Source organism: Brassica rapa, chromosome A09, assembly GCF_000309985.2.
Source record: "Brassica rapa cultivar Chiifu-401-42 chromosome A09, CAAS_Brap_v3.01, whole genome shotgun sequence".
Classification (NCBI taxonomy): Eukaryota; Viridiplantae; Streptophyta; class Magnoliopsida; order Brassicales; family Brassicaceae; genus Brassica; species Brassica rapa.
In genome coordinates, this window is record NC_024803.2 from 7289819 (window position 1) to 7303139 (window position 13321).

The following is a 13321-nucleotide window of genomic DNA, read 5'->3' on the forward strand; positions in this document are numbered from 1 at the left end:
AACCCACAACGGGGTAACTTACGAACACAACGTAAACTTAAAAAAACTTAGAATCAGAAAACCCCAACTAAAACACAACAAACTAAACCATCTACACAAACCAAAGGATAATTCAGTGCAATAAACCTCCTAAATAGCAGAAAGCAGTGAACTGGATATATCGATGCTGTCCTCGACACGCCAAAGAATACCATCCACTTATAGAACCCAAGACACCACGTCTTCTCAATCCGGATCTATCGCTGCCACCTATGGCCTGCCAAACGATACCATCCTTAACTCAAACCCAAGAACCTAGACTTCACAACCCGACAAGAGGGATCGCTTCACAATCTTGACCACCTTTCGGATACGGCTTGAACGCACTCTCTAACGTCCACTTTACACCTTGATAGAAGTCCACCATAAACCTTCACACAATCAAGCCTCGTCGAAACTCAATACTGATACAAACCTTAACAACCAAACCGACGAGAGCTCACTGCAACCACCAGAACAAGAGGATAAAACTGCAACTGAAACTCCATCGAATACCAAACCAAGGATACATAGCGCTTGAGAACCACTCCACACAAAAACCATACTTAACCTCTGAAACCACTAGAAGCTAGCCAAGACTGACAGCAATAACAACTAGAAGAAACCCAGAGCCATAGCAAGTCTTCTTGAAAGAACTACCGACCCACCGTGGAAACTCAATTAAAGAGACTCAAGATCTATCCAGAGCTAAAACAACTAACCTAACAAGAACAGATCTGAAACCTGAAAATAGATCTGCGCCCAAAAACTCTAAACGCCGACTCCCACCGAACGAGACTACTTCACCCCGCCGTGCCATGTCTCCAGAACCAGCTGACGCTCCACCGTACTTCACCCTCGCGAGACCAGACGAATGACGCTAGACCAGAACCAACAGCAAAACAGCAGGGACGCAGCAGCTCGGGGAAGCAAAGGTAAGGAAGGAGAAAAGAAGGGGCTCGGCGACGGCACGGACGCTCACGCGCCGGCCAGTCACCGGAGAAGGTCAGAGTTCTGTTTATTCGATAAGCTTTGTTTTAGGAATTTAATCCATCTCCAATAATCCAGATCAATCCATTTTTATAATATTTTGTTAGATGAGAAATTATAATATGTTTTTATTGTAAAGCTATTTATCAAATCAAGATTATAATAATATGTTTTAAAGTTTTGAAAGTGTTTTGTAAAGTTACAAACTTACTTTCCAAAGAATTATAAGATTAATCACAAATGTAAAAATACTGAAAAATTCAAAATATTTAAATTTCTTTATGATTATTAATTTTTATAAGGTGATTGATCAACGGAAAGGACACTAAGTAGAATCAAATTTTGTTTATTTTGGCTCTAAATCGTAGATCTCTAATTTCTTAATTTTTGTCTAGCATCTGTTTAGATTTTATGCAATGAATATACATCCACCAATAAAAATGAATTAAGGCTTTAACTAGTTATCATAAATTGGCATTAGTGGAATAAGAAGGAATGGAATATGGAGAAAGATAGAATACATTTCTTTCCATTTGTTCTTAATTGATAAAAGTTGCAATGAAATAATTTTCTTTGAATTTTGGTAATATTTTTGTGGAATTGATGGATTGAACATTTTATTCTCTTTATTACAAGCGGTAAAAACAATTATGGAATTTATGGAATAGAGCATTCTATATTATTTCATTCTAAAAATTGACAATCTAGTTGCAGTCTAACTTAAGAACATACTAGGAATAGTATATACAGTTATGTGATCTGATGATACTTTTGAAAATAATATCTTGTCTAATATATATTTACGTCAAATCATCAAAGAAACTAAAGATATTTATTTCATGCATTTAGAAAAAAATCATAGTTTGGTGTAATGTATATCAGAACAATTTCCTTCCAGAATCAAACATTGTTTTGTTATATTTTCAAAAAGCAATCAAACTGAAAAGAATCTAATATCTGTAAAATAAACACCTAAACACATGATAGTTTTTTGACCCAAAAAAAACACATGCCCCCAGTTTTGTCTATTTATTCCCTCAAAAAGCTTTATTACGGTTAGTACAACCCATCAAAAGATGGCAGCTTCTTCTTCCGTCGGAATCTCTCTCTCCTTCTTTTTATGGGCTCTGCTAATCTCACCGTCTGTCTCACAACAAACATGCAAGTCACAGACATTCTCCGGCGACAAGACCTACCCTCATTGCCTAGACCTCCCTCAACTCAAAGCCTTCCTCCACTACTCATACAACGAACCAAACACAACCCTCGCCGTCGTCTTCTCCGCTCCGCCGTCGAAGCCTGGAGGATGGATCGCCTGGGCGATAAATCCACAAGCCACCGGCATGGCTGGAGCTCAAACCTTGGTCGCCTACAAGGACCCAAGTAAAGGCGTTGCCGTCGTGAAGACGCTAAACATTAGCTCTTACAGCACGATCATTCCCTCGAAGCTAGCGTTCGACGTTTGGGACATGAAAGCAGAGGAAGTGTCCGGAGACGGAGGAGGGACGCTGAGGATCTTCGCGAGGATTAAAGTTCCGTCTGATTTGGCTGCGAAGGGAAAGGTGAATCAGGTTTGGCAAGTCGGTCCTGGAGTGAGTCCCGAGGGGATGATAGCGAAGCACGACTTCGACGCGGCGAATCTTTATTCTAAAGGACCTCTTGATTTAAGCGGCAATAACAACGGCGGCGGGGGTGGAGGCGAGGGAGATTCTAGAGTCAAGAAGAGAAATGTGAGTTTTTCTATATTAAATAAATAAATAAAAACAAAACTGAAGCTAAATTTTGTGCAGATTCATGGGATATTAAACGCCGTGAGTTGGGGGATTCTGTTTCCGGTCGGAGCAATAGTAGCCAGGTACATGAGGATATTTGAATCCGCAGATCCTGCTTGGTTTTACATCCACGTGTCTTGTCAGTTCTCTGCTTACGTCATTGGCGTTGCTGGTTGGGCCATCGGGCTCAAGCTCGGCCGCGAGTCCGAAGGTATTCGTTTCGCCAGCCACGGTAACATCGGCATCGCCCTCTTCTCCCTCGCCACCATTCAGGTAAATTACAAAAACATCTCGTAGGGCTCTGTCTCGTGAAGTTGAAAAAAGCTCTTCTTCATATCAATAACTAAAGTTGTTAAAAAGTTAAAACTATCACTTCCTTTTAACTTAGCATTAATCTATGTTTACCATTTGCTTTTGACTATGTAATGTTTCTTGAGCTTGAGAGTACTTTCTTGTCTTTTCTGTCATAATTTAGATGTTTGCGATGTTGCTAAGGCCAAAGAAAGACCACAAATATAGATTATATTGGAATATCTACCACCATGGAGTCGGCTATTCCATCATCATCCTCGGGATCATTAATGTATTCAAAGGTCTTAGCATCTTGAACCCACAAGACACATACAAGACTGCTTACATTGCAGTGATCGCGAGCCTCGGAGGCATAGCTTTGCTCTTTGAAGCGGTCACTTGGGTCATTGTGCTCAAGAGAAAATCAAACAGCTAAATGAAGCCTCTTAGGACATGAGTAAACAAAGATCTATATTATCTGGAGATGTTGTTACTAATTTATTATGATGACCATTCAAGGTCTTACTGTATTGAAGAAACACATGTATGATTAGTATCTTGTACGATATTTGTTTTTAGAGTGTTTATTATTCTACTTTGAATATATGAACATTTGGAGTTTCCAATTAGTTAGTTGGACTTATTCCATGTGATAAAGACAATCAGGTATGTCCATATGCTTGTGGCCAATTAAATATTTTGTAAGATTAAAAGTCTACCTACTAATTCCCAGACAAATTATGCTGCCAAAACATAATCATACCTAGGTGTCTTTCTCAAAGCAGATCTTTTTATTAAGAAGTACTAGAGGTTGGTCCGCCCTACGGGCGGGTGAATTACACTAAACTATTTCATATTAGAATATATTTTAATTTTATAAAATATTTGAATATTTACTTTATATTAAAATAATAAATACAATCTATTTTTATTTCTTTTTATTCTAAGATCATATCATAACTTTTATTAAATTTTTTTGGTTTTAATTATAAAGATCAATAACATTTTTTTTCTGAGAAAACAAAATTAATAAATTAAAGTTAATGAACATTTAATGATTTATATTTTTCTATTTGATTTATATTTCAATTTGATATATTTGAAGAAAATTTAAAGTAAGAATAATTAGTATATTTTTATACGGGTATCAGATTTTAATATTATTACAATAACTAATTTTTTCACGATAATAAATTACCACATCCACCTCCAAGCTAAATCAACTAAATAAAATGTAATGTGTTAAAATTATAAAAAAACATTTTAAAATAATTTACAATTGATTTCAAAAAATATCACAAAATAATAATTAGCTTATATTATGTAACAATTTTATATTTGATTTTCAATTCATAATGATATTTTCTTTAATTTTTAGTGATTTTCTAACTATGTTTTGTAAATTATTTTAGCGATTGTTGAATTTTTTTATAAAAACTTATTTATTGGAAATTTCACGCATGTTGCTTGAAAATATTTTTATAGATAATGTTATAAATTAGTAAAGTATTACATTTCTAGTAGAGTTTTACTTGAGTTTCATACACTACCCTATCATATCAAATTAATACAGTAGTGTCTGTACGAACGATTATTTGAGCTCTTAATGTTAATAATGGCTATGAATGTTTCAATGGCTGTTTATTTGTTTACATTTTTAACACCATTTTGTTTACATTTAGTGGATAATAACTGTGAGTTAGTATAAGTGGGTACTTATTTTACACATTGTAGGAAGACATTAAGTTGTTTGTGAACTTTGGCTTGGGCTTACCATTTGGCTTGTACTGCTAAGGAATATGTATTTGTAACTTAAAGACTTGTTGATCTTACTGTTAATGAAAACTTGCAATATTGTTATTTGAGCTTATTTTTTGTGAAGGGTGACTTTAGAAACTTGGTTTATTTTAGTTGTGTTATTGGAGCGTGGGTTATATGGTTTTTGTCAGAATAAAGCAGAGAAGTTTTTGGAAGAAGATCATATAATATATTTGAGCTAGCTTATCGATGATTAAGCCTTGCTTGCTCTACTTTCTCAGAATGTGTTAGCTTATGGAGTTTGTCTATTGATATCTAATAGTATGGGGGTGTTGACAATTACTATGATGAGTGTTGATATAAGAAAATGGAGAGACAATTGTTCGTAACTGCACCATAACTGTTTGTTACTTGACGATTTTAAGGAAATTTTTCGGATAAATATTTAGTAGAATTTCATGCATATATTCTATGTTTTTAAGGATATGAGTCCATTCATTAAGCTGTCTAATATTTTAATCCTTCTTATCCTTAATAAAAAATGCATCACCACGTACTTGTGGCTCTGTTTCGTTATCGTAAATAAACTAAAATATGCAAGTTCTCTATAACATTTCAAAGCGTCTCAGACATAGCTATTCCTAACAATGTGTTTGACTGTTTCGGTGTCTTCCCAATGAGTAGTTTTGCTCGTCGTTGTTATGAAACTGGACTCCTATCCAAGCTGTTTCCTGCAATGTATGTTAAAAAGCCAGGCTGATATATTAAGTTATATTGTTAGAAAGTGAAATCTTACTTGTAGCTTCCGTATTATCAAGTATTTTTATTCTCACAGGCTTTGTGAGTCGTGAGAGAGCCACAAACAACTGACCATGCCTACAAACTGGTCTTGGGAGATTGAGGGCAACCTGTGCATAACATACTCTTATTGGTGGTATTGCCTCTTTTGGAATATGAACGGATGCATATTGTCATTTGCGAATAACTGAATCCTTAGGAATAAGACTTTCTCGCCCACATGAATCCCTGTCAAAATCTTTGCCGACATTTGAGGGAGATCATTAGCTCAAACTTCAACGCACTACAACCGCAACACCGAGCTTGCAAAATTTAGGAAATATGAGAGATTTTTAAAGTAGCGAAGGCAGCAAGAGAACACCGTTGTAAGGTACCTATAACAGCAGTACAAACCTGAGATCAAAAGGTAATGCATCAAACCAAGCTTTTGGGAGGACTCCAATTTCAATGTAATTTGTAATGTTTTATTTTTCTGGAAAAGTACCTGAGGAGAAGGATATATGGTGGATCCAAGTTTCGACTTATTTCCTTAATCTACAGACAAAGGTTCTAACAACAGATATCCCAAACCAGAACCAGTTACTCCACCACCAGCATTAAAGACCAATAACCCCTTGCAAGCATGTATAGTTGTCGGCAAGATCTCTGACACTGTTAAGACAAAGGTCCACAATCTCCTTTCCAACTGCAACTATATAACTTCTAATCACCATTTGAATAATCAGTAAGAAGAAGAGAAAAATAAAATTTTCTCTCACCATTGGCGAAGTTGTTCCCAGAGATAAGTTACTCATGATTGAAAAGCTGCTAGTAAGTCCCGGTAGATTTCATAGATGACAATGGTCTCGAGATCAACAAAGACAGCTCCCAGAATATGGTTTCCGGCTCCATTTTTGCAGACAAAACTGTCGAAAGCGTCAACCGTCGTATCATTGCTAAAGAACCAAAACGAAGCTATGATCAGGTTCTTGGCTCAACAAAAAAAAAACTTTGAATCCATAGAAATTGGAAAAATTCTGTACGAAAGTGAATTAAACCAATGAGTTTCATTTTGTACTTTTTCATTTTTCTTGAGGGCTTAGTCCCAAAAAGGTAAAATATGCAAGGGAAAGTGTACTCTCACTCACCGGGTGTTGTTTGTGAAATGGGAGCTAGATGTTTCCACCTCAGCGTTCTTTCCAAAAATCGAACCAAGCCTTCGATATACTTTCAAGGTCTTCCATGTTTCGGCTAGAAGTTCCTATAAATCTGAAAAATGCCAAAAATAAGGTTTTGGCTTAGAAAGAGACAGAGATTGAAAGAAAACGAATAGTTTGGTTCAACAAATCACAAATGACCAAATTACAAATCAGTAGTTTGGTATTGATAATCTCACAAACGAAATCTCTTTGCAGTAGTCGAAAGAACATGCATTTTGAATCCGCCTCCTCTCCTTATATCCAGACCAATAAGCATGTATCCTCTCGCTGTGCTCTGGGATCCCAAAAATGGATGATCCTAAATAGAAGCTTTGCCTCTACCAAGCCGAGAAGAACATAACTGAAGAACATAGCGTAGTGAATGTGGAGGATGATATTGCTGATTTGTTGGTCATGGAAGTGAAGGATTTTTTTGTAGACTGTAACAGAGTGATATATATATAGGGTGAAGGCATGGAAATTCTATCGGCGAGTAGGTTTTGATTGCAGAAGCCATTAACATAGATTTGATGAAGCTTAATTATTCAGGCAGAAAGTTACACCAGAAATCCGGAGCGGCAGGAAATTTGGGGTTTCGCGAGTAGAAGAAGATGGAAAGACGTGGCTGTACAGATTTTCGGGAAATGTTTTGGGCTAGTTAAAGGCCTTTTGCAAATTGTTAATAATCTAGAGAGCGAGAGTTTTGTAAACGTGAGATGAAGAAATTGGAGAGTACACGTGGAGAAAAGAACCAATCCCATTGGCTGATTTAAAGTGAGGACGTGGACACTCTCACCACTCATCTTATTCTCCTTTTAGTATAGTATAGATTTGTCCTCTCATTATTCATTAGACTCGTTTCTCAAAGGTTCCAGTCCACTTTATTTAAGGCATCATTGTCAATTTTTTGTTGAAATGTCATTTGACAACTTTTTCAACATTGTTTGTTTCTTTGATTTGTTAAAATTTTATTTGACAACTGTATAGACGTTTTTCTTCTTCTTTAGTTATTAAAAATGACCGTATTTGTATATTCCACAAAATTTACTATTTCATCCTATTTTCAGGCATTGAGTGTGAGCAAGCATAAAAAAGTGTGGCTAAAATATTACTTTATCGGTTCTATAAAGATAGATTTTTTAATATTTTCATACATATTGAGAAAACACATTAAACTATCATCATAAATATATCATTTTCTGTAATTTTCAATTTTCAATAACTTTTAACCAATAGTAATTCAATAAAATCAGTTAATTTTCTTGAAGTTTACAATTTTTTCATAGAAAACACAAAAATACATTTTCTAATTAAACTTTTTTTTCTAAAAAGTCTATCACTAAAGAACGGAAAGAGTTTCATAGAAAGAGGACCCACAAACGCATGATAATTACCATAACAACATCTATCTCTTTCATGGTGCAATACCATCTCCAATCCATAATATTATTATATTGTCAAAATAACACTATTTTAGTTTAGTTTCAGCACTAAAAAAATGTTCATTCTCCAACCAAAACACTAAACTTTATTCTAAAAGTTATTTTATAATACTATATGTATTTAACTTTTTATTTATTATTTATTTAATTGTATATTTTATTAATAAAGTAAGTGAATAGTGTTTTAGTATAGTGAATAGTGATTTAGTGTGGTGAGTAGTGTCGCACCAAATTTGGTGTAAAATTATAGTGTGGCACTAAAATGGTGTGATTTTTTTTGCAGTTGGATTGAAGATGTTTTAGTGTAAAAATTACAATAAAATAGTGTTTTGCAGTTTGGTTGGAGATGGCCTAAGAAAATTTTAGTTTCGCATGATCATCCCATATATACTATTCTTTGCGAAGTAATATTTCGCACTCAAACTTTCAAGTTAAAAGTTTAGAGTGGTTAATGTCGTTTATATCTTTAATAAATAAAATGTATAAATTAGCTAAAATTTTAAAACGAATTTAAAATTTTAAAAGTGATTAAAATTAACAATAATAAAAATTATCCAAAATCTATAATAGATATTTTTACTAAAAAGATAATTCTTATATATATTTTTTGATCTGAAAAATATCTTTTAATAAAAAAGTTAAAAATTAAAAACAGAAAAATACACAAATAAATATTAATCAAGTAAAATTCTTAATTTTATATAATGTACAAAAAAACTTTTAAAATATTTATAATATGTAAAAGTTTTCAAATAAAAAACACAAACAATAGGTTATCATTATATTCTTTTAATTAATAATGTAAATATTAATAAAGTAATTATAATATGTTTATATCCGCATGCCCACCTTCTAAATTATCTTTTATATGTTTCCTAAAAGCTTCTTAACTATGCGTAGAAGCAGGCAGTGACACTTTTTTCTTGTTCATGCAAGCTAAGAATTCAAAGAAAATTATATATAAATACATTACATATCAGACAAGAAGACACAGAACATAACAAAAATGAGTTAAAAAAACACATCGTTGGTTTTATACATTCTTTTGATCTTTCATCTTCAGCAATTTTCCTTCTATTAGTTTAAGACCTTTTTATGTTGATATGTACCATGAGAGTCTTCATCTCAGAACCACAAAACCAGGTGTTGTTGGTTCTGAAGAAAAAAACTCAAGAATTAGCTGTCGTTATAAAAAAAGGAGGCAGTGGCCAAGTAAACTGTTCTAATCCAAATAAGTTTTGTTCATCTCAAAAAATAAAATTATGGTAACACACATATAAGTTTCAGAAAAACTGAGTTAATGCACATTTGTATTTTTCTCAACTCAAAGAAGACTGTCATACATTATATATTTGAACAAATTCCTTTTCTAAAATATGATATTTTTGTTATAAAAAATTATAGATTTTAATTACGAAAGGAAGGGTAAGCTACAAAAAGATAGGAGGTTGGCATGTCGAGTTTGATTCCCATGTGTCTTACTCATTGCATGACCTTAACCGAAAATAATCCTAAGATTGAAGATTTGATTTTATTACTCTGAAACTTGGTTGCATTTTATTCTAAGACCTTTCTTTTTCTTTCTTTTCTTTTTCTGAGACCTGTCCTTTTTAACTTGTAATAATTAAAGGATGTCAAAAAAAAAAAACGTTTCATAATTAGTGAAACTTTGTTCCGCAAATTTAGGCCCATAGTTAAGGGGTCCCTAACATCCCTTGATTACAAAATTGTGATAATCTATTATGAAGAATTTAGTTCTTAATTTGTATGGTTATTCATTGTGTATTTACAGAATCAGTTTAAGTAGAGTTTAAGATAACTTATGTTTTGTTGCTTCAAACAATGTTTTTAAATTCGACCCGTACATTGAACCGAACTATTTACCGAATCACCTAATTATCGGATCAACCGGGTGAACCGCATGTTAATAAACTAATTAATTTTGTTATATAATAATATATTAGCTATTGAAAAATATAAGAGAAATTTTATGCTTTAAAAATATATAGAAAATACTTGAATTTAGTAAGACAATAGTAAAAAATGAAAACCTAACTTTTTATTTAGAATACAAAATAGATTTTAATAATATAATTAAAAATCTAAAAAATCAACTAAATCTTGATTTTTGTGGGTCTTCAAAAGATTGACACAAATTTTAATATTAAATTAACTAAAATTAAAAATCTGCAAAAATCAAGATTTTGAAGAAAATAAATGTAAAATTATTTTCAAGCAACGAAACTAGAAAAAAATAGATTTTGGTTTTTGTTTATAAATGAACAGTTATTTGAAAAACTAGTTTTCCTATAATTTAATAAATCTATTTCTTCAAAATCTTGATTGGATGAAAAATGGGTTTAAGAAAAATCCACTGCAACATAAGCTAAAACTTAATTTGTAATATAAATAAGCTAAAACTTTATGATATGACATGAAATATGACTGTCCCTAGCCTCTCTGCCTATTAACCATCAAGAGGAGAAATGTGGATTTTACGGGTTTGGAGGCCATATAAGTGAACAAGATGAAAAAGTTGTACTATAAACTAGGTGCGCACCACCAGTCTACATAGTAGATGCATGCTAGGTAAAGTATCCTTATCTGAAACCTTACCAGCGTATCAAAGTGGACGGTCTCAATTTGGAGATTACCTCAAACAACAGTGACCCTATCTGGCAAGCCATGTTTTTGTCAGTGATAAAGATATATGTTTTTCTGTTCATTCATCTACCAACTTGTTGAAAAACTTATTTCATACATAGTTTAAATAGAATTTCTTTAACATTTCATACATACATAATTTAAATTTCAACTACTCACCAGCACCACCATTTTCTGGGAGTCTCATCGGAAACACAGTTACATAAGGAACATCCATGTAACAAAGCCAGTATTGAGAGTTAGAATCTTCAACACAAAACTTCACGTATCCATGCAATTTATTTATACAGTAAATAATGGTGCATGCATCACCATAGAATAGTATGGGTTTTACAACTCAATGTCAGTCTTTTTCGGTCTCAGATGAGGCAGCCTTTCCAGAATACTTGTTGCGCCAGACCTTCTTATTCTTCTCGATAGTGTTATGGTTTTGAGAAAATTCAGTAAGCCCTTGTCTGAGTGCTCCAAGTGTAACCCCATCACCCACCAAGATGCTTGTCACTCCCATTTTAGAAACCTGTTTAAACACAAAAAGAATTAATCATATCAAGCAAACGCGATGTAAAAGCTCAAGAAAGCACGGACAAAAAAAAGTAGTTTTATTTTTATTAACTGATTTAATGTTTCTGTCCTCATCATCGAAGAAGAGCATGTCAGTAAAAGGCACCCCTGTCCTTGTGTGTATCTTTTGAAAATGCTCCGTCTTGTGACTCCAGCTCGAAAATATTTCTTTGGCGACGAACAAGGACTTGATATTCAATTTGTCAATGAAAGTGTTGGCAATATCTGAAGTGGGAGATCTGGAAGCAATCGCCATTTGAATTCCTTTCTCTTTCAGACCACTCATTATACCCTTTGCTTGTGGGTACAAAGACGGCATTTCGCGTTTAGAACGACATTCACTGTGTGTAAGGGAAACAAAACAAAACAAAACAAACTTTGTGATCCTAATAAGACAAAACCCTACCCAAAATTTAACAATTCGAGACTAAAATATTCATTTTCAGATTCAGACAAAAACTCAATCCCCAAATTACTCTGTCGTCGGTTGATATGTTTTGAATTTGATGAATCAAATTGAAGAATTAGAGAGGAAGGTTACCAGTAGAAAGGCCAGAGAGTATAATCGAGGTCGAAAACGACAAGTCTGGGAAGGATCTGAAACATTCCAATGATCTGCATCGCTTCATCTCTAACCTTGTCGTCCGCCATCTTTCGGGAATAACGGAGACAGACTGCGCCTTCTTTAAAACCCAAAGGTCACAAAGGAACCCCTCCATTTTTGCCAAGTTTTACAATAAAGACCCTCATGTATTAGTAAAATTATGTATAGTAAGCAAAACTTTTGAGAATTGTTTTTTCAACCCTTGACAACTACCAAGTAACGTTAGTTAGTATTGGATCGTTTTAGTTGCTTCTGGGGAATTCAGATTTGAAATCTGGTTTGATATTGGATGTGTAGATATTAGATAAGGTGGAATTATATATAATATATGCTTGACAGAGGGAAAATGACCTATGTCAACTTGAACTTATTGGATCGTTTTAGTTATTTTTGCAGGTTTAGATTTGAAATATGCTCTGATTGGATGTACAGATAAGTAGAATTATATATATCATATGGTTGAAAGAGAGAAAATGTTCTATTTAATCGTACATTTTCTTTTCTAAACTTTGTAGTAATGTGAACTAAATAAAAATTCAAAAATATTACATGAACTTTACGAATCATGTCTTTTTATTCCCGAAATTTATAGTATTGCATATTCCATATTGAACTAAACAAAAATTCAAAAATATTACATGAACTCTCAAAATTATGCTTTATATATATAAATATTGACTGTAAAAGATGAGTCATCCGTTAATTTATCAAAACGACGTCATTTTGCATAAATTCTCTATAACAAAATTTTTAAAAATTATACATGAATGTTGTCAAAAGAAATACTACATGAATTCTCAAAATCGTGTATATATATATTGGCATCAAAAGTGTTAATCATCCGTTAATTTATCCAAACAACGTTATTTTGGACAAGTTCTGCAAAATTAATTTTTTTTTTGGTAATTTCGAACTCTCACACTGGTGGATAAGTATATAGTAAATATTTAAATTAATAATAATTGAATTAAATTTATAAAATGATAATAAAATTAAAAAGATAAATAAAATTTATTTGAAAAAACTAAAAAAAATAAAAATTGTTAATATTTATCTGATTAAACTAAAACTTATATATAAACTAATGTTTACACAATTAATACAGGAAATTTAATTTGGTTTTTGACAAAAGAAAAATTTAATTTGGTCTACCAGTTAATATACTTTTAATTATCCACTAGTAACAAATTTTATTTTGAAAAATAATTCTAATTTAAAATCTTATTGCTGTGCGCATGTGTACGA

The 13321-nt window shown here is 32.8% G+C and overlaps 2 protein-coding genes and 1 long non-coding RNA gene across 5 annotated transcripts; 1 reads left to right on the forward strand and 2 right to left on the reverse strand.

The window, feature by feature from the left end:
* The first annotated feature begins 1894 nt into the window (after window positions 1-1894).
* Window positions 1895-3700, forward strand: LOC103838023 (cytochrome b561 and DOMON domain-containing protein At3g25290). Its single transcript, XM_009114435.2, has 3 exons — window positions 1895-2738; window positions 2799-3053; window positions 3256-3700. Exons 1-3 carry the CDS (start codon window positions 2085-2087, stop codon window positions 3505-3507), a joined length of 1161 nt encoding a protein of 386 aa, XP_009112683.1. The 5' UTR covers window positions 1895-2084; the 3' UTR covers window positions 3508-3700.
* A 1627-nt stretch (window positions 3701-5327) lies between these two features.
* Window positions 5328-8448, reverse strand: LOC103838024. Of its 3 annotated transcripts, XR_627023.2 has the most exons (6): window positions 7003-8444; window positions 6755-6875; window positions 6386-6562; window positions 6112-6312; window positions 5626-6020; window positions 5328-5560 (listed from the first exon to the last, which is right to left on the reverse strand). It is a non-coding gene; the product is annotated as an uncharacterized LOC103838024 (long non-coding RNA). The 3 variants fall into 3 exon arrangements; XR_004450816.1 differs by having other exon boundaries at window positions 5328-6020; window positions 6112-6318; window positions 7003-8448; XR_627022.2 differs by having other exon boundaries at window positions 5328-6020; window positions 7003-8443.
* A 2537-nt stretch (window positions 8449-10985) lies between these two features.
* LOC103838025 (magnesium-dependent phosphatase 1) lies at window positions 10986-12574 on the reverse strand. The gene is made up of 3 exons (XM_009114437.3): window positions 12014-12574; window positions 11525-11813; window positions 10986-11428 (listed from the first exon to the last, which is right to left on the reverse strand). The coding sequence occupies exons 1-3, from the start codon at window positions 12121-12123 to the stop codon at window positions 11255-11257; spliced, it is 573 nt and encodes a 190-aa protein (XP_009112685.1). The 5' UTR covers window positions 12124-12574; the 3' UTR covers window positions 10986-11254.
* Window positions 12575-13321: the final 747 nt, after the last annotated feature.

What these genes read in the sequence shown, in the direction of transcription:
- LOC103838023 (XM_009114435.2), top strand. Translation starts at nt 2,085, where the DNA reads ATGGCAGCTTCTTCTTCCGTCGGAATCTCTCTCTCCTTCTTTTTATGG. An exon ending in CTAGAGTCAAGAAGAGAAAT is followed by an intron (nt 2,739 to 2,798) that starts GTGAGTTTTTCT and finishes AATTTTGTGCAG; the next exon opens with ATTCATGGGATATTAAACGC. An exon ending in TCTCCCTCGCCACCATTCAG is followed by an intron (nt 3,054 to 3,255) that starts GTAAATTACAAA and finishes GTCATAATTTAG; the next exon opens with ATGTTTGCGATGTTGCTAAG.
- LOC103838025 (XM_009114437.3), bottom strand. Translation starts at nt 12,123, where the DNA reads ATGGCGGACGACAAGGTTAGAGATGAAGCGATGCAGATCATTGGAATG. An exon ending in ACTCTCTGGCCTTTCTACTG is followed by an intron (nt 11,814 to 12,013) that starts GTAACCTTCCTC and finishes CCTTACACACAG; the next exon opens with TGAATGTCGTTCTAAACGCG. An exon ending in AGGACAGAAACATTAAATCA is followed by an intron (nt 11,429 to 11,524) that starts GTTAATAAAAAT and finishes GTGTTTAAACAG; the next exon opens with GTTTCTAAAATGGGAGTGAC.